The sequence below is a fragment of the Miscanthus floridulus genome, chromosome 6 (assembly GCF_019320115.1).
Source record: "Miscanthus floridulus cultivar M001 chromosome 6, ASM1932011v1, whole genome shotgun sequence".
NCBI lineage: Eukaryota > Viridiplantae > Streptophyta > Magnoliopsida > Poales > Poaceae > Miscanthus > Miscanthus floridulus.
This window is the reverse complement of record NC_089585.1, coordinates 27,076,016-27,103,015: the sequence shown is the minus strand read 5'-3', so window position 1 is coordinate 27,103,015 and position 27,000 is coordinate 27,076,016. Positions and strand designations below refer to the sequence as shown.

At 42.3% G+C, this 27,000-nt stretch overlaps 2 protein-coding genes and 1 pseudogene across 4 annotated transcripts; 1 reads left to right on the top strand and 2 right to left on the bottom strand.

Annotated features, from left to right (window-relative positions):
- Positions 1-3,425: 3,425 nt before the first annotated feature.
- Positions 3,426-7,817, top strand: LOC136457930 (peroxisomal membrane protein PEX14-like; annotated as a pseudogene).
- Positions 7,818-14,751: 6,934 nt separating this feature from the next.
- On the bottom strand, positions 14,752-20,001 carry LOC136457928 (uncharacterized). Of its 3 annotated transcripts, none has more exons than XM_066457939.1 (5): positions 19,755-20,001; positions 19,179-19,489; positions 19,015-19,093; positions 16,526-17,124; positions 14,752-15,203 (listed from the first exon to the last, which is right to left on the bottom strand). In XM_066457939.1, exons 1-4 carry the CDS (start codon positions 19,897-19,899, stop codon positions 16,529-16,531), a joined length of 1,131 nt encoding a protein of 376 aa, XP_066314036.1. In that variant the 5' UTR covers positions 19,900-20,001; the 3' UTR covers positions 14,752-15,203; positions 16,526-16,528. The 3 variants fall into 3 exon arrangements, with proteins under 3 accessions (XP_066314036.1, XP_066314038.1, XP_066314037.1); XM_066457941.1 differs by having other exon boundaries at positions 19,179-19,486; XM_066457940.1 differs by lacking the exon at positions 14,752-15,203 and adding an exon at positions 15,267-15,915.
- Positions 20,002-20,106: 105 nt separating this feature from the next.
- On the bottom strand, positions 20,107-21,506 carry LOC136460387 (uncharacterized). The gene is made up of 2 exons (XM_066460103.1): positions 21,494-21,506; positions 20,107-21,196 (listed from the first exon to the last, which is right to left on the bottom strand). Exons 1-2 carry the CDS (start codon positions 21,504-21,506, stop codon positions 20,109-20,111), a joined length of 1,101 nt encoding a protein of 366 aa, XP_066316200.1. The 3' UTR covers positions 20,107-20,108.
- Between the last annotated feature and the right edge of the window lie 5,494 nt (positions 21,507-27,000).

The following is a 27,000-nucleotide window of genomic DNA, read 5'->3' as shown; positions in this document are numbered from 1 at the left end:
TCCCCTCTTTGTGTTGCACGTCAGAAAGCCGCACTGTTCTGTGGGGAGGGCCTCGCCGCCTATCGCCTGCAGGGGGCTCACTAGTGCCAGCCGCCGGGATGTCACGCCACCACACGTCTGCATGACTGCATAGGGATGACTAACGGATGTTTGCAGGAGCTCTCCACCGACCGTCTGTAGGGGCATACAGCTCAACTGCTTGGCCGGTAGGGGGCTCGGCAGCGTGCCTCCTCCCATCGCCGATCTTGGGCATCACCGCCTCCCTCGAAACGTCGGCCACCGCCGAATACGAATCAGATCTTGGCTGCATCTATGGTCAGTGGGCTTGAATGGGTTGGGCCGTGCCAAAAATCCTGAGATGTGAAAGTGCTATTATGTTCTTGGAATTTAACTTGCCTTCGTCGGGTTTGAGGAGGCCGGTGCCGAGCAGTCGGCCTAACCCACTTCAACGGGTCAGTAAGCTCATAGACTCAACTTTGGCTACTTGGGATCGGGTGAAGCTAATGAAATTCTTTACACCAACGGATGTGAATTTGATATCGAGTATCCCACTCAGTACAAGGCAACAACAAGACTTCTGGGCTCGGCATTTTGAGAAGCGTGGTGTCTTCTCAGTCGGTTCGGCATATAGAATGCTTGCACATCGTAAATCTCGGACAAACAAGCAGTTCAGAAGGAGTGGTCTACATTGTGGGGAGTTAAAGTGCCTTCCAAAGTGCGGGTGTTCTTGTGGAGGCTTGCCAGATGCTCCCTCCCATCGAAGGATATTCTTCTCCACAAGAATATGGTCGATAGCAGTGCCTGCCCCATCTGCGATGCCGGGGATTCGTGGCGGCACTCACTCCTTGAGTGCAATATGGCGTGCTGTGTTTGGGCGCTAGAGAAGGAAGAAATAACTGAGCATATTATTCGGCTTCATGATGTTGATGCAAGGGGCTGGTTGGCCGCATTTATGAAATCTTTGAAGCATGAAGACCTAATTTGGGTTACTGTTATTCTTTGGGCGATTTGGTATGCAAGACGGAAAGCTATTCATGAAGATACCTACCAAAGCCCGCTTTCGACACATAGTTTTGTTACTAGTTTTCTGGCTGATCTTCAATCGGTGAAACCACAAGCTAAGGAGCGACCTGCAGTCCACAGAAGCTCCACCCGGTGGATTCCTCCCTCATCAGGGCTGATGAAGATCAATGTTGATGCTGCCTTGGCCAAGAGCTCAAGAAGTGTTGCCGCTGCAGCTGTTGCGCGAGATTGCACTGGACGTTTCTTGGAGGCCTCAGCAGTGGTGATGGAAGGTAGCTTAGCCAGAAACAATGGAGGCGATAACATGCAAGGAGGGCCTGGCTCTTGCTAGCGATTTGCTCTTGCCGGACTTCAGATTGGCATGTGACAACGCCGAAGTCGTCGCAAGCATTCGTGAAGGAAGTATGGACTCTTATGAGCATGTTGTCCAGGAAATTAGAGCTAGATCAAATGAGTTTAGATTTGTTGAGTTTGTCCACAAATGTGGATGCTCATAATTTAGCTAGGAGTTGTATCTTTGCTGATTTAGGAAGACATGTTTGGTTTGTATTTCCGTCTTATGGCGTTTGTACTTCCTATGAAGGTCAATAAAAGGTTCTATTCCCCTAAAAAAACTTAAAACTAGTTGCTAGCTCACATAATTTATGTTCCGGTCCTTAACTTAAGTTTCTCTAAATTAGTTCTATCTATTTTATAACCATTGGATTTATCCCTATGAATGATTATTTTTCCAATTACTATAAAATTTCTATTAAAATAAAGGTCAAAATCATTTTGAGCCCATCTTCCCAAACTGTATCACAATGCACTTGTTAATCAGCACAAGGTCGGTGGGCTGTGAATTTAGATTTCAATTTGGAATCGGGGTGGGCTTTTTTTTGAAAGGTATTCGGGGTGGGCTTTTGAGCAGCAGAGTTTGTACCGTTTTGGTGGTCTCACTTAATATACAATTCCTTAATATTACATTCTAATATATGATATCATTACAGAATTACCAAAAACACTTTGTAATATACTAATAATATCTTACAAACATCTCAACAACTAGTTCGAAAATATAATATCATTATAGAATTTACCAAAAAACAATTTACAATATCCAAATAAGGTTTTCTACTACTAAGTTTGAAATTTAATTTGAAAGAAGGTTACTTGAGCCATTGGCTGAGAGATTTTTGGATAGGCCTAGGCGTGACCATCCAGTCTAGCATCTAGATCCCAAGATAAGTTCCTTGTACCCAAAGTCTCCTTTGTTTGCTCTGTACTTCTAAGGGCTTCATCAACCCAGATCACTACCTTGTTAGCTTCGGCCATAAAGGTCAGTCTATATGGGCACAAACTTTTAGAGCTACATTACTCTCCCTCTCTTGGTTTATTTCACTGGTGGGAACATACATGTTCATAGTCCCTGGCTCGCTAGAATGCATCTTAGCTTGCTACAATGCGTCTCCGGTTGATGCATGAGCTTTTTGTCAGATGAAGCCATTATTTCATCCTTGTTTAACCAACGGTTCCATGACCTTTGCCTCGTTCAGGGCACTATGCCATCCATACAAGTGCAACACATATTTCCTCATTCAAGGCATTATGCTACTATACAAGCGCAACACATACGTAAACATTTATACAAATCTGATTTCCCTCCCTATGTAGACTTTGAAAACACACTTCATCTTCTTTCACAAACTTAATGAATTCTACAATCACAAATGTTGATATAAAAAATAGATTAGTCAACGTCGCCGTTTTCCTTCGCTGTAGCCCATGAATAAGGAAAGATAAGAGGTTAAAGTTGAAAGTAGGGTGTTATTGAATTTGGATCAACGAGATGGTTTCAGGCAGATCCAGCAGTAGGGCAGGGGGTTAGATCGCCCCACAATGGAACCTCTCCTCTTAGCGCCTCCCCATTTTTTGAGAAAGAGGAAAGAATAAATGAGAGAAAGAGAGAGGAAGAAGAAATGAAGGTAGAAAAATAAAGAGCCACTACTAGACTCATTGGCCGGTTCCACTCCTACAAATGACAAAGGTAAACTTAAGTTGAGCTCTATGCCATCTAGACCGACAAAAAAAATTGTTACACCTATTTATATATTATTACTATTAAACAATATTATGAACGGCATGTATATTTTTGTCTAATGACCTACATTTTATAAAAAATATTGACAGTTTAATTTATTTTTCTCCATAGTCGTAATACCTATACTAGTGTTGCAAGGTTGTTGAGAATCCAGATGGCAACACAAGAGTACAAGGCATTGGAACATCAAAAGCATGAATCCCCATTTTCTATTTTTCTTTTCTGAAAAAAAAGAAAGAAAATACATGGAAAGTGCAGTAGGCACCAGAATATTTTTATTTTCCTGAAAGAAAACCAGAAGATAAAAGACATGTGATGAACACACATCATCACAAGATTGACCTGACGTACGCACGGTCATACTCTAGCGCGTCGTCGTCGTCGTCCGATTCCGTGTCTCTCAGGTCGAGACTCGAGAGTTCCCTTGTTCGTCCATCCGCGCTGTGACCTGTGAAGTTCTCCGATGGCGGAGCAGTCTCCCAGCTCCGCGCCACAGGGTCAGACTCTTTTCCTTTCTCGTCAGTTGTTTAAAACACCTTTCCTTTTGTCTTTTCTCCGTGCGATTCTTGAGCCCTCTGGTGCCGGGTTGATTTACCCCTGATTAAATTCATCGGTAACACTTTGGCGCGAATTATATGGAGATCCTCGTCGAGTATTAGCGGTGGCGAGGGTTTGGTGCCTGTGCCGTTGATGGGGTGCTGCGGCTGCCGGCTGGAAGGAGTAGGAGACTAGGGATTCGTCCAGTTCGTCGAATTGGTGTACAGAGAAGTGGATTTCTGAGCTATTCGAGGATATATCTTCGTGCTTATTGGTCCTGAGGGAGTTCTTTGCTAGTCATCAGGGCTCTTTACTTGGTTAATGAATAATTGATGCCGCTTATTTGGCTCATAAGTTTCAAGAGTAAGCTACAAAATGGATGCTCTAGCATCTTGCACCAGGCGATTGATGCAAGGCGCGCCCTTTTGTGGACGCACTGCAGGTTATTGACACTTGGCGAGGCTGGAAATTAGATTGCAAAGGCGTCAAACCAAACTTGAACTATTGCGTTTCTTGGTTCGAAACAAAATTGAATAGATTTATTTAAGTGGTAGGTGGGACAAAACTTAATTCATGTTTGAAATTTGTAAGCAGCTTTCTACAAATGAAATGCTGTGGACAAAATGGCAGTTCTGAGGGTTTGTCTCATTCTCTTATTAGCAACTTACTGTTCTTATGCTTGCCCTGATCTCAAAACAAAATGGCACATTCTAATTTTCTGACTGCAGGTGGTTCTGGTGGGAATGAATCCTTCGATAATCTTGTAATTCAAGCTCCACAGCTGATGAGGGAGGATTACATACAGAATGCTGTGAAGTTTCTTACACATCCGAGAGTGAAGGGTTCTCCGGTATTTCACAGGCGTTCCTTCCTGGAAAAGAAAGGCCTTACAAGTGAAGAAATTGATGAGGCCTTTCGTAGTTCCTGTAAGATTTTATTTCCCTGCTACCCCTACTGTTTACCCTAGATGGCAAAAGTGTTTCTGAACTAGCTTAATGCCTTATAGGACCCTAAGACAAATGGAACTGATGCTGCGGCTGCTAGTACACAACAAGGTAGCCTGTCGTTCTAGATATGGTGTGGATTACTGTGATACCATCTAATTTTTTAGACATTATCTTTATCTTATTTCTTTCTGATTTTTATTATTAGGATCTTCTGATTATGGTCAGCCCCAGTTATCAGTATACTATTGCTGTTAAATTGATTGCAAAATGGCCGAGCAAATTATAAGAGATCCTATCGAAGCTTGCTTTGCACATTTTTTTTTCACCTGAACAAGGAAGATTTACGCCATGTTCGCTTGGCTGATAAGCTATGGCTGAAAGTACTGTTGGCTGATTTGTTGTGAGAGGAAAATATTGTTCGTTCGCTGAAAAAGTACGGATTATAAGCCAAGCGAACAGGGCGTTAGTTCCTATTTTCTAAGCTTTGGCAGGGCGTTAGTTCCTATTTTCTAAGCTTTGGCAGGATAACTGACAGACAAATAACACTAGTGAAAATTCTAGTAACTGTTTCTGCTCGATGAAGATACTTTCACAGTTTGACAAGTGCTATACAAGACATAAGAGCAACTGCAACCGTGTTCTTCATTTCCTCGGTTGCAGTTGCTCTTATGTCATGTATAGCACTAATGATCAACTTATTTTTCTTTCTCCAATGAGAGACTAACTTATTTCAAATACTTGATGTATCTATAGGTTGATCAAGCTATGATTTTCCTTTTCCTTTTCCTTTTCAAGGATGTAAATTATCCTTGGATAGGAGTGCATGGAAATCAGCTATTCACATAACTAAACCACCAACAGTCTTTAGTAGATCCCCTAATAATATCACTATTAGTGATGCCTTATGTATATATTTCTTTCTTTCTTTCCCCCTTTTCTTGGTGGCTCATGTCGGTTTCAACTCTACCCTAACCAGCTTACTTGGTAGTTGGAACTAAAAGGCTTTTATGTTGTTGTTGCTGTTGTTGATGATGATGATGATAGTTCATACAAAGCACTCCAAAGTTTGTGCTGCGAGTTTTACCATAGACTGAAGATGTCTTCTGTTCTTAGTAACTGTCTTGTTTTCTTTTATTCCTTCAGCAAACAATCCCAGTCAATCTGTTGCGCTGCAGCCTTATACAGAAGTTCAACCACAAACAGATACTACCTCTGCCACTGTTGTACCTATTGCCCCACATACAAATGCGCAGTTTAGCTGGGTCCACGCATTCCTTGGTGCAGGTCTTTTTCTTGGATTAGGGGCTAGTGCTGCTATAACCCTCAAGGTACATCTGTTGATTCTGTGAAGGTCTAAACTTTTGTTTGAAAATTATGTCCGATGCTGAACTTATTTCCATGAATATTTTTCTCAGAAATTGTTCATCCCTAGTCTAAAATCTTGGACCCGTAGAGTTGTTGCTGAAGGAGATGAAAATGCAAACGATGAACTTGCTTCCAAACTTTGTGAGGAAATTAGGGAAGCCATAAAAGTTTCTACGTCAGCCTTTTCTGATACTGCTAGAACAAACCAAGAAGTGCTTGCTTCAAAAGATGAAGGTTTCAGAATTTGTTTTTGATAATTTATCATATTTGACAGTACGGCAGCCATTATTTTTTTGTATTGTGTTACCTTAATGATTTAACTCTCCTTTTTACAGATAGGAAGGTGCTTATGAAGTTAACAGAAGCATTTGAGTCACAAGCAAATGTGTTTAAATCATTGAATGAGACCTTAAATCATATCAGGGAGAATCAGTTTTCACGGCGCAACCAATTGCAAGAGCATGTTCAGCCTGCACCATGGAATGGTCAGCATCAAACTTAATAATTGACTCATCATCCTGAACTGCAGAGATAGTTTCCTTACATTAGAAATTTAGGGCACGATATGATGTGAACTTTTGATCTGGTGGTTATTCTCATCTCAGTTGCTGGTAGTTTTGAACCATCTACATATAAAATATTTAAAACTCTAGGTTTAGCATTGAGGTATTAAGTAACAACTATTTGCATTAGAACGGCTCTCACCACATTGCTATTATTTCTCTGTGTAGGGCCAATTGACTATCAAGGGAGAGCTTTTCAGGTATGACTTGCAGTTTCTAGTCCTTATATTATTTTCTTCTCTCTCACACAGTGTTTCTATTTGTAGCAAACTAATATGTATGCAACGCCACCAAACAACAGTTTTGACCCAGGTAAGGGTCTGTACTGAGCTTGAGTCACCAAACTCACTGCGATCCTGCCAAAGATATTTCTTTTAGGTCCCGACCAAATGTTCTTGCCTGTCACAGTTGTTGCTTCACTCATAGACTCATGGTTTATTTTGAACAGGGAGGAACTCATTCATGCCATTAGCTGCTGAACCTTCTTATGGACCATTTCCAGGATCCTACTCTGAGGTAGGCAATCATGTGGGTCATGCTTTTTTTTTTTTTGAAACTTTCATGTGGGTCATGCTATAGTAGTTAATTTTGATTATCACATTTGTGTTAAGCATCATACATCACCTTGTCCACCATAAGCTATAACTTGCTTGTAGTCTCTAAGCCGCGTTGAATAAATAAGCTAATTTGGTGGCAAATTACACTGAATCTTGTGACATTTTGTGATTCCAGCAGCGTGTGCAGAGGCCCGGTGGGTACGGATTCCAGCCACAGACAAGCAACGAGCGATTGAGCGCTGGCACACGGGGCAGCTACCAAGGGGGTTCTTCTAATCACCATGCTGGTAATGCCATGGATGACCCCGCAGCGGTTGTGGCAGAATTCCAGCGCCGCTGGGTTCCCCCGCAGCCACCGGATGTCATCATGCCAGAGGCTGCGGCGGCCATTCGGCAGGCCAGGTCGGCTCCAAGGCAGGAGACGGGCGATGGGCGCCTGAGTACTGATGTTCCGAGACCATCTGAGCCTGCCATGGCGACAACAGAGCACGTGAACCCCGACGCACCTGGCGGAGAGTTGCCGAGCGATGGTGGTGCCATGACTGCTAATGCCAGCAGCGGTGGTGGGAGTGAAGAGCAGCAGCAGGAAGCCGCTTGAGTGAAGCTTTTTGGACGCCCTTTGATTTGATTCTTTGAGTGGATCTTGCACCTGTGTGTATAGTGTATGCATCTGCATATGTTTGTTGATGTATGTCTCGTGTACGAAACTGCAGCTGTATCTCTATACAACTAAAACATTCATTACTATTCCGTCCACAGATGCGACATCAAAGCCGCTCCATGCGATCAGATCAGGAAGACCCACAGATGTGACACCAAAGCCGCTCCATGCGATCAGATCAGGAAGGCAACACGTATTCGCTCCATGCGATCAGCTCAATCCCCATAACAGCCGCAGTAAATCAGGAAGACAAAAATCAATTTCCGTAATAATCGTGATCAATTCCGCGATCACCCCATGCCGCCAATCACGTGAGACCGCGCCGTCACCTGCACCGCGACCTCCCTGGCACTCTGCAGTCGTACGGCACCGCGTCCTCACCTCCTCGTGCCTGGCTCTCGCGCCACCTTCGCCATCGCGCACGCCGTCCGCCGATCAACGCCATCGTTCAATCGCGCCCTGTCCATGTCCTGCCCTGTCTTGTCCCCATCGCCTCGACGCCGTTGGAACGCTCGTCGCCTCGCCGCCCTGCCCGCTGACGCTGGCGTACCCTGTCACAACGCCGAGCTAGCGCTGAGCACCCACCAGGTACGTCACTAGGACCCTATATTCCCATCTGTCTTCCCTTCCAGCTATGCGAAACGGAACACCCAAACCCAAATCCTAACAGCAGCACGTGGGCGAAGACGACCACGGCTAATCCTAGCAGAAGCACACGGACGACGATAACCAGCGGAGCCGTCACCGAATCGCCCCGCTCAAGTCTTCGTGGCGCCGCGCCCTCCCCACTGACGCTGCTGCTTTGCGCCGTCGCGGGCTCAGGTCTCCACCGCCGCTGACACACGCCAGGCACGTGGAATTAGGACGCCGCTCCGATGTCCATTGCAACAGATCGCTGATCTCGCCACCTGCGGTCCGCAGAGCCTGCAATAGATCGGTGATCATGGCGAGCAGCCGAGCTCCTTAGCGTGAACCACCAGCCCACCACTACCAGCTGGGCAGCACAAGCATCACGCCCGCAAACTCCTGCGCCGCACCGCCATTGCCAGGCGTGAGCTCGCTCCGGGGAACAGCTAGTCCCGGCCTTGCTCCTCCGCCCTTGGTAAGCCACAGGTGAGCTTCCCCGCACCCCTACGCTCCTTCTCCACGCACACGCGCTGTGCAACCGCAACCTCGTGTTGTTGGGAAATGGCCGCGTGCTCTGTTCCATGCTCTGCTTTGCACGAGCGTTCCTAGCTTGTTAGCTTAATGACATCAGGATGACATGTCCACATTTTCTTGCCGTTTTCCTTCAGAAGAATAAAAGAGGAAATACATTAGAAATACAAGGACCCATACCCTTCAGCATGGACTCGGTCCATGGTGGACCGTTCACACACCACACCGCCGATCCATGGTTCAAGGACCTGTCAGTGTTTTGTTTTTTACGTGGACATTCTAATAAACATCATGTTAGTTGTTATAATTTTCTGAGGATGTTTATGAAACTAGAATAGTCTCCCTTTGCATGATCGGTTATCGAGACCATAATGTTTATAATTACATTTTTTATTACACCATGGTCAACTACTCAACTGGAAGCTAAATGTGCTCCTTTTCTTCTTTTTTTCTATCTATGCAATATGGCAATGCTTTAGATTTAGTGCATTTTTGGATAGTTCAGAGTGAGCTCATTTGTTTGAACAAGAACATATGCTTCAGCTGCAAGAAGTCAGACGCCGCATCTTGAAATAGAAAATCTTCTGGATCATCATTGATTGGTGACCAACTACAGCTTGGTATTCGTGCAAAGCACGTTCTCTTAGACGGACTATTGAGATATTAGATTCTTAATTGTAGAATAGATTCTAAAACATGTATTGTGAAACACAAACTTATTATGATTATCTTTCTGTAGCACTTGATTCCTAAAGAAGCGCAAGCTTATCTTTCGCGTATCGTAGGCATGAAGTGATGCGACAATTGAAGTTGATGTTTTAGTTTTGCATTCAAATTTAGAGTTATATTTTAACTATCTATCTTTCGTGAAGACTTATGTAATATTGATTGGAACATTATGATTGTGGTATTTATTTTAGATAATAATATAACACACGCTCATACATATGTTATCGTGATATTATGGGTTCCTGTTGTAACGCACGGGTATTTAGCTAGTGTAGATATATAAATAAAAGTGATCAACTTTACACCTGTGTGTGTGTGTGTTTTGAGCAGAGAATCACTCTGCTTAAGTAATATGGGTTTACAGAGTTCAGCTGGGGATACCAGCGCCAAAACAAACCAAAAAGGAAAGAAGCGTCTTTTGGTCAGTAAAGGAAAAGAGCAGAACCGGCTATCCTATAACATACTAGCTTTTAGATATCGTAGACTGTCAGAGAGCAGAGTAGTAGCCATCGGATGATCCTGTTATTGGTAGCAGTCACCTTACTTGATCCTTCTTATTCCTTAAGCAGAGGACGCCACTTCTGCAGAATTGACATTGCAATATACATAACATCAGTTGGATTACTAGGGAACTTCTTGTCAATCGCCATCTTATTTCTGTTTTCCCAAATAGCTCAAGATAGGCCTGCAAATATGAATATGCAAAAAAGGTTGCTTGTTTGGAATCCTGTTCTCAAACAGGTCATTTCTAGATCGAGGGACACTGGACCATCCCAATGTCTCTCCAAAGATGCACCATGCAAAGTGAGATGTGGCATTGGAAGAAAATGTGGTTTATGGTTTCAGGAACTCCACATATGATGCAATCTCCTTTGCAGCCTCTTCTTTTCAAAACCTATGCTTTGTTGTTCATCATCCGCCAAAGAAAGAATTTGATCTTTAAAGGTAGCTTTCACCTCCACACGGTGTTTGCAATTCTATTTGAAACACCTCTACTAGTCAAGAATCAATATTAGGGATTTAGTGGAAAAGATGCCATTCTTTTCCAAAGCCTAAAGTTACTCTGTCAGGTTGACTTTCAGAGATGTTATAGCTATTCAGTTCACTGAACAGGTCCTGCCACTGCCTAGAGGGTACAACTAGAGAGGGATCTTGTACATAATCTTCATCCTCAACATATTCAGCCACCCTTCCGTTTGGGTTGGAGCAAATGTCAAAGAGATCTTTGTACATAATCTTCAAGGGGGAAACTTTATGTAACCAAACATCATTCCAGAACAACGTTTTCCGTCCATTCCCAACACACACAGAATTCAGCAACCCATTTTAAAAAGATGTTTAACCTTGTGAAGTCCTTGCTAGAACTGAGATGAGCCCCCCTGATTTTAGAGTTGAGAAAATGACCATTGGGCGTATTAAATTAGGTGTTCTCTAGTTTCTGCACGCTTTTCCAAATCCGGTTTACTACAAGGCATTCATTCATTCATGATTTTGGGGTGTTGATTAGCCCTACACTACACCTGTGTGTTCTTCTGTCATCAGTGGTATCATCAAGGACGTGTTTGTTCCGGCCCATTCCGCCCATGCTGAACTAAATATTCGCGAGAGTTTGGGCCAAGCATGGGCCGACCCTTTGGTCGCAAACCCCTATCAGCAATAGTTGGGAAAGCCGTGCGTTCAAGCTGCGCAGCAGCGGCGAAGAGCTTCGCTATCTCGTTTTCCATGCGTGTTCGTCACAAATAACATGTGTTCACGTGGCAGGGCAGGTGGGGGGAGGAGGGGAGTCAGGGAGACGCTCACCTGGCGGGACCCGGCGGCGGTCACATCACATCATGATCAACAGGGAGTTCGGGGCCGGCCGGGACCGCTGGGCGCTGGCTGCCGCGGAATGCCGCCGCCATCTCTTCCATTCCATTGCGATGTTCGTCTCGCTTTTAAGTCGTTGGTTGAATTATTACGAGAAAAAAATATTATTCGTTGACTAAAAAAAATATGATTTATAAGCTAAACGAACATGACGCATGTGTTTTTTTAGGCATCCCACATGTGGTTTTGGTAGACCAGAGAAAGGCGAAGCCACATCTCTAGCTCGAGCAGCCGAGCCGAGAGACAGACAGACGGCCAAGGATTTCCCAAAGTCGTGCGTGGCCCGGGAATCCTCTCGCCTCCGCATGGGGCACGGACAACGCAAGGTGTTTAGATATTTAGATATATGATGATTGTTTATTTATTTTAAAAAGAGAAAAGAGAATTGTCACATCATTAAGCATCAGTTGACGATTCTAATGTAAACCGGCGCTTTGATTGGTTCACCATCCTTGTTAGCACCCCAACCATGCACCCGTCTTATCCTTTTTACAAGGACCCGGGCGGAAGTTGCATAGACGAAATGAAACTAAAAACCTGATCTTTCAGCTAACCACCTCCCGATCTAATACATACTTCTCTTATAATCCGTTCTTTTCGGCTTGTTTTTTCAGCCGAAATAGTGTTTTTCTCTCACAATAAATTAGCCGAAACAATCAGACTGTTCGCTTGGTCGTAAACGATCGTAAATTTTTAGCCATAACAGTATTTTTCTCTCACACCAAACCAACCAGCAGTAATAATCCACGATCGTATACGATCGTTTCAGCCCCAGCCGAACAGGCTGAATATTTCGGCTTGTTTTTTCAGCGAAGCGAACGGAGCCATACATGCATGCTATTTAGTCGGAGTGTGGGGATAACAGTCCACTTGGTCAGTCAACCGCAAATGTTGAGACTTCAAACCACATGCTGTTGCACATGTTCTTACTTGTCCTCGATCGGGTTCGGGTGTTCTACTACGTAGCAGCAGGCTGCAGCGTTTCCTTCCAGTCTAACTGAAATTTTGTTGATCCTCTACTACTAGGACCGATGTAATGTTACCATGCGGTAGCATGCAAACGGCAGGTCCAACATGTGCTGGAAATTAAATCAGAGGACTGCAGAGTCGATCGCCCAGTCCAAACTCGTGGGTGCGAAACTGCCTCACGTACGTGTCAGCTGGGACGGACGAGTGCTTCCTTTAATTTGTCCTTAACGACTTCGTAAAAGGAGATACATCTTCCGTTTTTTTTATTTACTAGTATTATTATTAAACATGTATTCTATGTCGTTAGAATAAAACTTTAATCAAGCATTACTCTATTATTTTATCTACGTGATATATACAACTACAATTATAAGTAAGTACTATTTTGAACACGAATGTAATATATAACAACTGTTTTGCATCAGGAAACTATGAACTGGTGAGTAACTTTTGGTTAAAAGCTCTAGTCCTATACACGCCTGGTATATACAGTTTCAAACCAGGGGAGCCCAAAGTGACGGCCACAGCATAAGCTGTAGCAACATGGTATTTTGAATTTTGATTAGTCAACTGAACTGAAATCAAACCACGTGGACGAGAATCAATTCACTGGGAAATATATATCGTTTTTGCTTCTGGAGAAAAAACTTTGACTAAATATATATTAAAAAATATTAATATTTATGGTACATAATTAGTATCATTGGAAATATATTTGAATCTAGTTTTTAATAAATTTATTTAAAGATACAAATGTTGCACGTATTTTCTACAAATCGAGTCAAACTTGCGGTACACAAACCAACGGCGACAATTATTTAGGGACGGAGGGAGTATATATACCGCCACTTCTCTTGAATTTCAAATACCTGATTTTTTTTGTTCTTGTTCAGGCAACATATATAATTTTGTCATTGTTTGGCTACAGAAAAAATTGTTCTTGTCTTTTGTAAGTTTTTTTTTATTATACTAGTTGTCTCTTGTGAGTTGTTGTCTGAAAATGGCCCCGTTCGCTGGTCTGAAACTTGGCTGAAACTGACCGAAAACACTGTTCCGGCTGAATTGTTGTGAGAGAAAAACACTGTTCCGGCTGAAAAAAGAAGTTGAATAAGCCATTTTTAAGACAAGCGAACGAGGCCAATATAGCAACCCTACCGATCGTGATTTGAAAAACTCTGCTTCCTCTTAATGAAGGCCTTGTTTAGATGTCATCCAAATTCCAAGTTTTTTCACTCTCTCTCCATCACATCAATTTTTAGCCGCTTGCATGGAGTATTAAATATAGGTAAAAAAAATAACTAATTGCACAGTTTAGTTCGAAATCACGAGATGAATCTTTTGAGCCTAGTTGGTCCACGATTGGACAATATTTGTCAAATAAGACAAAAATGCTACTATTCATCGGGTTGAAATTTTTTCGCAATCTAAACGAGGCCGAAATACATATCTCGTGGTATGGTCGAGAAAAAAGGAAAATATAGCAGCCCTGCAACACTCTTTTATTCCACGTTAGCAGCCTGAGCATAACATACAAGATAGTGTTGATATGCTAGTGTAATGCCTGCTAAGACCTCTACGTAACTTTTTGTTTAATTTTTTACTGGAAGTTTAGAAGATACCTGACGTTCGTCCATTGATCATATTAATTATGGTATATGGACGGTAGAGATTATGCTAGTTAATGAAATCCAACAGACAAGATTAATTGAGATGACATGCATGGCTCAATGTGGTTGCAGAGAAATCAAAATGAATGACTCTTAGTGGGTTCTATCTATATATATAAGTTATACTGCCCCTGATACTGTTGCTTTTATTTATACATACATTTTTAATTATGTAGCTAATATAAGATGCATGCTAAGAATAGATTGCTCTCCCTAATATCAAGTTCAAGCTTCGCCACTGGCCGTCAGATGATCCTGAGACGCGCACCCTGACCTGGTCATCCTCCGCGTTCCTTCTCACTTTGTGCCATCGGTTCGTGCCGTGTCCAAATTAATCGCATCTCATTGAAGCGAGTCAAAAAGGCACCATGCTTTCGGTTCATGCGAAGCCACTGCACGCACGCAGTGTATCGGATCCACGACGACATGCCCTAGATAGATAGGTTAGTTAATCCTCTACTCTAATCACGCTAGCGGATGACTGGGAGCACTAAGGCCTCGTTCGTTTGCTTGGGTTATGTTCCTGGCCCTGAAACTTTCCAGGCCTGGATACGGTGGATCCAGGTGTGTCACTCATTCCAGGCCTGGATACACAACCAGGAATTAATTGTCACGGAGCTGGTGCAACTGCCGTTCGTTTCAGCCAGGAATGATTACAGGGTTCCGTTCCTGTTTAGCTACCCTTTACAGCCACTGCCACTGCAGGCTGTGGCTGTTTTTCTTCCCTATAGATTAAAAGCAGCATTGTGGTTGTAAAGAGCAGCTCAACAGGGTCAACAATTACAACTTGACATAAACACTTGTTTGACAATATACATTAGCAGGTTGTTTGACATCAACTTGACAGTAAACATTTATCTACATGCATGAAAAGCAAGGGACTGAAATGATGGAGAAGTAGCAGACAAGTAGCAAACAAAAATAGAGTCTTGATCAATAAGCATCATCCTTTTTCAGTCTTGATCAAGACAAAATAGAGTTTGAACACAAATCTCTCATAGAAGTTACAAGAACTCTAGGTTATCTAGTGATGTTGATATATGTGAAGACCATAGACCTTAAACCTCCTGCACACTCAAGCCTGGTAGACAAAAAGTTCAACATCAGTTCCAGTGGCATGACAATAGTATTTGGATTCATAATCAAGAACAGTGACAAATCAAATTAGCCCTAGTTCCTAACTGAAATTCTACTAGAGAACTGCAATTCCTCCAAAATATAAAATCCCAAGATGATTAGCCCTAGCTCCTAACCAAAATAGGATTAGTCTTGCTGATAATAGTATAAATTATACTATAAGATCTCGCAAAAAAATCCAAAATAGAGAACTGCAATTAAAATTGGTTGACATGCAGTAACAAGATCAGCATATTGCATATTGGTTGAGAAGTGAAAAAAATGGCATATTGGTTGAGAAGTGAAAAAACTGAAATTTCTTGACAGTGAATGGAAATGTCACAGCTAAATTTTCTGCAATGGACAATTAAGATTCAGTAACAATACAAGATGGATCAGCGTAAGCGAATCCAATAATTTCTATATTCAGAGAAAATACTGAAATCCCAAGACAAGCTATAAAAGAGTATGTACAGAGCCTAAAATTGCTTCCATTATTCTGCTCTCCTATTTATAGTGCTTCAGATTAGTCCTGACCAAACAAAGTATACTTTTTTTTTCTCAAACATATGTCAGCACACTACCCACACTACCAACAGGGACTCCATGAGTGAAGGGACCTTGTGCAGACTGCAGAGACAACCATTAATAGTGTGCTATTTCAAAAGTTCATGCATCTGCAAAGTAGAGGAGGCAACAGGATAAGATAGATAAAAATGCTGCAAAGCTTCTTGTGATTTTTGTTTTGGTTTCATCAGTACACTGGTTTCATCAGTACACTGCTCACTTTCCTTTCTCCTCCATCTTTCTATCTCTGTAATTGCTTTGCTTGTCTAGAAGAGAATAAAGCAAGCCCAGATCCCAAGAATCTCCTAACTAGTCCACTCAACTACTCCCAAGTTACAAAGAAAAAGTAGTGATTAAACGTGTATGCATAACACAAGGAATTTATACTAGTATAGCAGTAGATACATATGTACATGTATTTAAGTCTGAAAGTAGCAGGCATGTACTGTTGTTTAGAACTAACAACAATATAGTAGTACTCGATGCCAAATTGAAGAGCTCACTTGAGGAGCAACAGAAAGGAACTTAAACAGTTCCAGACAGATAGAATGTTAACAAGATCAGCATGTTTTGACATCAATTTTGGTTTGGTAACATTCAATTCAAGTTGAGGACAAGGCATCCAATTCCAGTTACAAATTTTGGTTTTGCAGTGACTAAAGGACTCTTGTAGTCAAATAGAAGAAAAACATTAAGTTTTCAGTAATTAAGTAGACTGACCTGTTAGACCATCGCACTTTTGAGCCAAACCAAAGTTGCTTCTCGATCTAGCTCACACCCACTTAGGAAGGCCTCTCTATTTTCTTTGCTCTTGATGAAAACTGCAAATGCTTTTGCCTTCTCTTCCTTTGTCAATTCCATTGTGCTCAGAACGGATATACACCTTTTGATAGAGAAGTCATTACCTTCAGCAACCTCCTTTTCTTTGGCTAGATCTGCAGACTCATCTTGTACTTGCTTAGTCCTCATGTCTAGGTATCTCCCCATCATTTCTTCAATCCTTTCACCCTTCTTAGGTCTCTTTTCTTCCTTTTCATGTTTTTTGCTTGATGTAGTAGTAGTTGTTCGCTGCCTGCTTCTTTCAACAGCTACGACCTCATTTTCTTCATCTCGTGACAGAGAACCTCGCTGTCCATTTCTTTCAACAGCTACAACCTCACTTGCTTCCTCTTGTATCTCAGTGATTGAATCATCTTCATCTAGTACCTCATGAACCTCAATGTTGTCCAAGTCATCTACATCATGAATTTGTCGAAGTGGTGCTTCCTCTTGTGGTGGCTCAAGAGAAGTCAGATTGTAAGTACCTTCAGCCAAATGACCTACACGATAACAAGAAAATAGCTATAGATAGTGGTCTTTCCTCATGAAATTCAAGTATAAAGAGAACCAATATAGTTATGACAACTAGAAGGAGTTAATTGGGGGGGAAATATCCAAGTCAGCACCAGGCCCTAGCATCCAAGTCAGCATGTTTCGTCCGAGTGCCAAGGTGTTGAAAGGAAGATACTTCCATGACACAGAGTTTATGCAGGCAACTAGGAAAAGACATGCCAGCAGCACATGGAGTGCTATTTTAGCAGGTCGTGAAGCTTTGCAACATGGCCTGATTAGAAGAGTGGTCCATGGAGAGACTACTGAGATTTGGGGGGATCGGTGGATTTCGAATCATTTTGGAGCATAGCCGATCACCCCTAGAGAAGAGGAGCACCCGGTCCTGGTTTCTGAATTGATGATGCAGAATGGAACATGGGACGAGCAGCTGCTCTGGGATCAGAATGGAACATGTGGGCTTTGTGGATGATGCGCAATAAGCGATGACATGGCGAGCTCTCAATGCCGATTCACCAGGCGGTACTATGGGCAAGGGATACGGCCTATGATCTATGGCAATTGGGTCACTAATCTGGTCAGCAAGCGACCAGGAAGGAACCGCCTAGGTGGAAGAGGCCGGCGACGGATTATCTGAAGATAAACACGGATGCGGCGTTTTCTGATGAAAGCAAAGGAGTGACCGCGTGTATCATCAGAGACCATCGTGGTGCCTTCTTTGCTGCACAAGCGATGTGGTATGACAGGGGCTATGATGCATGTGCACTGGAGGCAATGGCCTGCAGGGATGGCTTGAAGTGTGCGAAGCACTTGGGTGTGCAGTGAGTGGAGCTGGAAATTGACTGCCTTCAGTTGGTGCAACTGTGGAACAAGAAGGTCATGTTGGAGTATGACCAGGTCATGTTGGCTGATAATGAAAGGCAAGTCAAGTCAAAAAAAAAGGAGGGGGGGGGCTCCATTAGAGATAGTACTATATTCCATGTTCTGGCCAGTGTGGCCTGGAGCTTGTGGAAAACTAGGAATGACTGGGGTTTTAATGATCACCTCATTGTTTGTAACTGTTTGCAACTATAGATCCATATTAACCATATCTTGGTCCTCAACATAGATCCACATGTCCTTTGCTGCAAGAAAGCAATCTAACAATGTACTGTAAATAAAAGCATTGCATCTGCAACACAAACAATGACATTCATTCCTTCTTATTTGAGTGGTATGCATCGTTTGACTTAAGAATTTGAACTAAATTTTCCATATTTTAGCAAACAGCAGAGAATAATTGCATTACTTTACTTGTCCAGATCCAACTAGAAGATAGCCATAACCCAGATGCAACTGTTCTACTACTACTGAATACCCCCTTGTCTCTATCTCTGTTTACTGAATAACCCAGAAAGCATCATTTCTGAATGTATTATACCATTTCAGAATATAAATAGTCAAGATTATGTACAAACGTGCCGACAGAGTCTCAGACATGTTATTGTTATTTTTGAGGCTGGGCAAGTTATACATTTTATTCTGATGTTTTAACAGCCATGACTGGTACTGTGATTTGCAGAGAGTATGTATATATAAGCTACATTGCTACCAGTAATAAACTACATGTAAATGAGCAAATTAAAAGGCAATTTTCTACCCAGTATTCACGCTTTGGAACAATCATACATGCATATCTCCTGGTAAATCCAGGAAGAAAGGTAAAAGGCAATGAACACTAGCTTTTATCGAGGGTTCATGGAGGTTCAGTAATGCCTCGTGAGACAAACAATGGGGGTTCATGGTGGTTAGTAATGCACATATACTAGGCTTAACTAATTAGCTGAGTATGGAAGAATATATTGATTGGCACTGTTTGCAACTATAGAAAGTGAACCTACCATCATAAAGCTCTCCCAAAGCATCAAATAGTGGAAATCTTGCCTTACTGTTGCGGAACTTCCTAATTTTAGGGAATGTCTGCACATTCAAAGAGAACCATTGATCAAATATGAGGTTATCACTATGAGGATATCCATAGAATTACTTTAAGAAATCAACTTACAATTTCAAGGTTATCCCACATAGATGGTGATCCTTCAACCATATGCCTATCTTCATTCCAGGTGGCCCCACTCTGCCTCCTTGCCTCTTTGAGCATCCTATAGTCTTTCTTTAGCTGTCCTTCTTTGTCTTGAATCTGACTCTTTGTGTAGTTGACATACTTGTTCCTCAGATGGAACTCCTTCACCATTTTATTCCACCCTTCAGGGGTCCATCCGTTGTCACCTCTGTAGCCACTATCTTTATACTCATGGAGAATGTCTACCAGGGACTTCTCAAGGGCCGGATTCCAGTCCGCTCTTTGCTTTACTACTACGTAAACCATGGTCAGACATTAGGTTACCAAAAATCAGCAAATACAAATAACAGTAAAGAAATACCAGTTTACAGGTTATAGGTTTACTAAAACTACTATAATAGCACATGATGGAATAAATTGTATAGAAGAGAATTACTTCAAGAAAGTTCTTTTTAGTAGCAAACAGCTGCAAAGAAATAACAGCAATAATAGCAGAGAAATAACAGCAATAATAGCAGAGAAATAACAGCAATAATAGCAGAGAATTAAACACCATACCTCTCGGAGAATCTCCAGTCTTCTTTGCCTTACTGCATTTAGGAGAAGCCTTCTTTTTAATACCACTTGTTGTACCCAAGAACCGGTGCAACTTTGGTGACGCCCTTGCAATCATATTGAGCTTCGGGGAGCCTTTTCCAACCATCGCTGTCAAATATGAGTATATGACACAAGCCTATTCACTTATTACAAGCTTATTCAATTATTACAAGCCAAGTTTATTACAAGCTTATTCATGACAAAAGCTTATTACAACCTATTCAAAGACTAATTTAAAGACTAAAAAGAAGTCTCTGCTTAATTATAATCCATGCTTATTACAAGCTTATTAACTTATTACAGCCTATTCAAAGACTAATTTAAATGTTGCTGGTACTGAACCCACATTTCTTGGGCGATGGTGTCTCTTAAAGCGTTGCCTTGTACTGAACCCACATTTAGGTCATTCATTTGATCACCACTTGGTACAGCAACAAAGTTTCTTGGAGAGATATTATCCGGCTGATGATCTAACCATTCCTCATCTCCATGAAGTAATCGGATCAGATTATGGAAGATGGAAGCAGCTATAGGTATCTTCACTTGATTTTCCAACATGTGGAATGTGGCAACTTTCAGAATGGGGAAGCGCTTCTTAAGCACCCCCAAAGCCCTTTCCACATGGTTCCTCAGTAGTGCGTGGCGGTGGTTAAAGAGCTCCTTTGGGTTCTGCGGCCTTCGATGTCCCGCCCCAAATTCTTTCAAATGGTATCGAACTCCTCGATATGGAGCAAGAAAAGATGGAGTATTTGCATACCCTCCATCAACCAGATAGAATTTGCCTGGAGGTACTTGGAAGCCCTTGCTCATAGCTGATCGTAGCACTCTAGAATCTGTAGCCGATCCCTCCCATCCACTAGAAATGAAAGTGAAGTTGAGATCGAAATCACATGCCACCATCACATTAATGCTTAGTGTGCCCTTCCTATTTCTAAAAGGAGAAGCTTTCTCAGAGGCTATGGAAATAGGAATATGAGTTCCATCAATGGCACCTAGACAATTCTTGAAAAATGGATAGAATCTAGGATTGTCTTGGATTTTTTGATGCACTTGATTAGGATCAGGAGCTTGAAGGTAACGGCGAGAGAGTGCGGGAATGACCACTTTGAAGAAGTGGTTGATGTGATGATGGAAGGTGTCATTGCTGTGCCCAAAGAACACTTGGAGATCCTCATACGAGGCATTGTGACTTAACATGTATAGGAAGAAACCCAACTTCTCCTCCACCGTGATCCTAGTATCAACAACAAGCCTTTTCCTTCTAAGATAAGTTGCCAATTCTCTAAAGATGTGTGGTTCCATCCTAAATGCAACTTGACAGTTCTTGACATGTCCCTCGAGGAGTCTACGAACTTGACAGCTCTTCCTCGTCGTCTTCTCCGCCACCGGCAAACACTCTTCCACTTCTCAAGCTCCAAGTACCTATCTATCTATGGATATATATAGACCTTGCACTGTGCCATCTCGTCTGGGGCTTAGACCTACATCTTGGTACCTGATTTCTCTATTTCTTGAGATCGGGGATTCTTGATTTCTCTGTTCTAAGCTGGGATGGGGAAAAAAACCATTGTCCTTGGATTTATCCTGTCGCTGCCTAACAGATTCAGATTTTATTAATATTTGACAAGACAATGCAACCAGCTCAAGTGGCCGAGCTTATTATATTGATTGAGAACACTTATGAAATATAAAATAACAACCTGAAACGACCATTTGCCCTAAATCATCTCTAATCTTTGGGGACTGAAAATTATTAACATCATTATATCTCTTTTGGTTGCAAGTGGTGTCCACATGCCACGTCTACTAGTAGCTTATAAACATGTGCACGATACTCTCGATCGTATGAGTTAGGTTTTGTTTGTATCCTATAAGCTAATTGTTAGCTGTTAAAAGTAGCTCTGATGGATCTAAACACCCTAGCTAACCTATAGTCTAACTAATAGCTCAAAATAAATTATTTAGCTAATAAAAAATATTAGCTGATACTAAATAAATTATTTATAGTCAATGCAAATTATTAACTGGTGTTAATATGTTAGTTAATATTTAGCTAAATACTATTAGCTGGTTTCCTCTAATAGTTAGTTGTTAGTTAATAGCCCACTAATAAAAAACTATTAGCTGGTCTCCTCTAACAGTTTGTTCTTTGAATCTAAATAGATCCTTATTATAGAAAGAAAAGGGAAAGAACTTCCCAATGTGGGCAAAACATGTTTGATCTTTAAAATAGCTGACAGCTATATATGTATCTCAAGTGAGTAGCTATGACTAGAAGTCTTATGGTTCATGACTAGTATTTTCTTTTAGCTAGCAAAAATTCCATCACGGATACAGGAATTAGCATTCTTCCCTACCAACTCTTAACTTGTTGCTGTTAGAAGCTCTCTCAACTCTACAGATAGGATATAACATTATTATAAGATAAGATGAAAGCACGCATGCACACGCCAGCCAATGCGTTGCTACAATGGGAATCAGTTTTCTGGTTCCAAAATAAGCCATATAAATAGTTCATCTTGTTTTGGCATCTAGTTTGATATTTTATCATAATGTTCATAACCCCATTACAATTATAGACATCTTTATATAAGACATGTGCATTTCCTCTGTTGGTTCACGTAACACGAGTGGTGTGGGCCTTGCAAGTTCAAGTGCTACAAACCACCTAGTACTACTTTTGTTATATGCAAAATGGTGTCACTCATTAGTAGTGGTGGCCACCTAGCACCAGCAGCCGTTGGTGCAATTTTTTGTTTCAATTTTTGTTATATGCAAGTTACCTGCAGCCTGGTTTTAGTTCAGTGTAGCTTGCAGCCGCTGCAACTGTGTAGCAACTTAAATTCACTGTCAGGTCTGTAGCTAGAGCTGTGAAACGCTGTAGGTAGCGAAGAGGAAACTACGGAGCTGTTCCACTTCTTCATTGGCCATCTGTTGTTCATATTCCTTTCTTGACTATGCCCAAGTAACATAAAACAAGGAACTAAGAATGTTGCAAAAGACATGGACTACTACTACTACTCCTCCTACCACTACTGCTCCTCCTCCTCCTCCTACTACTACTCCTCCTCTTACTACTCCTACTACTCCTCCTCTTACTACTCCTCCTCTTACTACTCCTACCACTCCTCTTACTACTCGCTACTCCTAAGTGGCTGTTGCTCTTACTCTACTACTACCACTCTACTGCTACACTTACTCTACTCTACTACTTTCTACTTACTACTACTACTTGCTACTCCTAAGTGGCTGCTGCTCTTACTCTACTACTACCACTCTACTGCTACACTTACTCTACTCTACTACTTTCTACTTACTACTACTACTTGCTACTACTACTTGCTACTCCTAAGTGGCTGCTGCTCTTACTCTACTACTACCACTCCTTCTCTATTTTTTTGCTTATATACTGCTGGTGTGTAGTGGTTGTTGTTGCTGCTGCTGCTGCTACTACTACTACTCCTACCACTACTACTACTACTCCTACTACTACTCCTCCTCTTACTACTCCTCCTCTGACTACTCCTACTACTCCTCTTACTACTCGCTACTCCTAAGTGGTTGCTGCTCTTACTCTACTACTACCACTCTACTGCTACACTTACTCTACTCTACTACTTTCTACTTACTACTACTACTTGCTACTCCTAAGTGGTTGCTGCTCTTACTCTACTACTACCACTCCTTCTCTGTTTTTTTTCTTATATACTGCTGGTGTGTAGTGGCTGCTGCTGCTACTACTACTACTACTATTACTCCTACCACTACTACTCCTACTCCTCCTCCTACTACTACTCCTCTTACTACTCCTACTACTCCTCTTACTACTACTACTCCTCTTACTACTCGCTACTCCTAAGTGGTTGCTGCTCTTACTCTACTACTACCACTCTATTGCTACACTTACTCTACTCAACTACTTTCTACTTACTACTACTACTTGCTACTTCTAGCTACTAACTGATGGTTGCTATTGCTTTTTTTGCCAAATCTCCTAGGACTCGCTCAGGACTTGTTGTCTTGTCTTTTGTCATCAGCTGTTGCACTATGTTTGTTAAGCAGCTGTTGGTTTTTTTTTTTGCCAAATCTCCCCTCTCCTCTCCTCTCCTTTGTTTTGTCAATGATGAAATTGTCTAAATCCATACATTATATGGAATATGAGCTGATGATCAAGAACTTGTGAGGAACTTAGCATCATTAGCAGCCGCCCCTACATTACCTTCTCCTCTCTTCTTTGTTATGATGCCTTGATGCTACAAGTTCAAGATCAGATGATGATTGACATGTTTCTGAGGCCTCTACCACTGTTACTACTCTTTTTTTGATATATTGTTGTTTTATAGGACTACTTTGGTTTATAGCCCTTTTTAATTTCTTATACCCTCTCGCATACCTAAAGCACACTTTCTTGCATCTATTAGAACAAAGTGCGAAATAATATCGTGGACACCAGACAGTGCAGTCTGATGCCTCGAGCATGATGAGCACCCAACTAATGAGGAGCAAGCACAAGAGGACTAGCTAACTCAGGAGCAGTTTAATAATGAGTTAGAAAAGGATCTAAAAGTGATGCTTACTCAGGAGCAGTGTGACAAGGAGGAAGGGGGAGCAGAAGGAAGAGCAGGAGAGGCTGCTGAAGGTGAAGAAGAGGATGATGATGATGACTCATAAGAGAGATATGAAAGTCCCGAGAATCCTTTCCCATGTGAAGCCAGAAGAAGACCAACAGAGGAAGATTTGGACAAGGATTTTGATCCGAACGAGAAGGTAGGGAAAAAGCCTTAGCTTGTAAATTTTGCTAAAACTTTGGCTGTGTTACCTCTGCTAACACTTTGACCTGTCGTATATATAGGTCCATCCTGAAACTCAGAAAAGACAACGTCGATGTCCGCGACATCTCGCTGGACAAGACGGAGTAGAGGAAAGGAGAGCAGAGGCAACAGCCACAGAGACGGATCACGATGCCTCTGCTCCACAACCTCAAGACACAACCATGACTACCAAGCCTAAGAGGAAATGAGGGGATAGAAAAGGAAATCTATATCTAGATAAGGCATGCTATGTGATAACAGAGGTTGGGCCAGTAGGGTAGATCCTTGAGCCAAAGGAATTAAGAGGATGATTCCGTAATGCGATCGGGGCCCTAGTAAGAGATAAATTGAACCCAGCAATCCCTAACTGGAAAGAGGTACTAGAGAACACAAAGAATGCACTATGGGATAGGCAGCTGAAGCTCAATTTTAGATTTCCGGAGGGTAAGCATGAATTGGTAAAAAAATGTTATCAGGATGATGGGAGAGTCATTCCGACATTGGAGGTCGGAGCTCAACATGAAGTATATCCAAAAGGGGTTAACTCTCTTCAACGAGTTTGGCAAAATAACTCCTAGTCAATGGGAGGAGCTCGTGGCTCAGAAGACTTCACCGGAGGCATTGGAGCTCAGTGCCCGTAACACCGAGCTGGCGAAGAGGAACAAACACCACCATCATCTAGGCCTCGGTGGCTACTATGTCAAGGAAGAACAGTTTAGGAAGATGGACAAAGAGGCCGCAGCTGCTAGGAATATCGATGTGATGAATTTGAAGGTACGCTCAAGGAACTGGATATATACGAGGAGTACAGAATCATCCGACAGTAATCTTAAGTTTGATAAGCCGGAGACCCAAGAGGCGATATCAAGAATACTAAAATATGTTGAAGACAAGGAGAAGGACTCATTCAATCCTTCTAGAGAGAGGGATAAGCTTAGCCTTGGCATGGGAAACAAGGAGCACATAGGCCGCACCAGGGGGCTAGGGAAAAGGACGACCTAGAAGCAAGGATTCAAAGAGGACAGGCACATGTATAAGAAACATAGCCGAGACTGAGAGACTAGTCTTGAGCTCCAAGTGAATGCTCTAGTTGCGAAGGCGCTGGAGGAGCAAGGACTGTCTACGGAGCCACGGATATTAGTGACGCCGCTAGGAGAACTGGCATTAGTTAGCAGTCCTCCGAAAGTTCCTAGCAGCCAAGGTTCCACTATAGTCATAACCCTAGTCGATCGCATATGGGAACCAACTAGTTGCACCTTGGTGTTTCTCAGCGGCCAGCAGAACACTATGATAGAGATGGCAACGGGTGTGGCACATCCTCCCGGTGGCTTACACCATAATAATAAGATACCACCGGACTACACTAGGGTCGAGGTGCATACAGTGAAGCCCGAGTTCATGCAGTGGAGGATAGACTACGCAACTCCCAAGGGGCTGGTGTTACTCGGAGACGTTATGGGGTAGTTCATCCTCTGGCATAAACGGGACATTATATTGACTGTTTCTTCACCGCCTCCCCCTCTCCCAAATTTGGAGCGAGTTGTTGAGGTCGGGGAGATATTTTCACCATCTCCTGACCCCCACATTCATAAGATGCCACATTCTTCCCCGCCTCCTAGCGAGCAAGTGCATGATGATATGCCACCGTCTTCTCAACAAGCACAACCGATACATGAACAACGAGTGCCTCCTGAAGAAGGTGATGCACAAGAAGATGAGGACGTGCCTGAATGGGAATTTCAAAAGAAGATTCCAATCAACATAAGGCCAGTTTATGTTCCAATCAAAGACGTCTTGTTGGTGTTCAAGTGGTATTCCTATGACCAGTTCAAACCTGAGAACCAAGTTAAAAAAGTCCCATCACGGGGTTCTGAGGAGGCCGTCACTAGCAAACTCCACCAAATTACAAAGCAGTATCCAAATGTTGATGCCAACGAATGGTCAAAGGATTGCCCAAAAACATATGAAAGAGGCAAGCCCTTCCTACCAAACCGGGACATCCAGCGCCTACCACTTGGAATGAGAAGGTTCCATGATTGGTACTTGTGTGTTCTCCCAACGAGCATAGATATCATACAAGCATGCTTCCCCACCAGCACATTTGGAAGCCCAGCCAGAAAAATTATCTTTGACTTCAATAACATGCACACATGCTTTCTCCTGGGAGAAATGAAGATGAATCTAATTTGCACGTGGTGCCTGTAAGTCCTTGTCCTCCTGATATGATATGAATGTAATCTTTGAATTGTGTTGTAACTAACCCACGCCGTGATTTGTAGAATGCAAGTGCACATTGTCAAACAAATGTTAAGTGTGAAAGCCGGGTATGTAGACCCTCAAGCTATAGCCCAAACAAATTTTAATTACCCTAAACGGTGGACACTGGATGCCAAAGA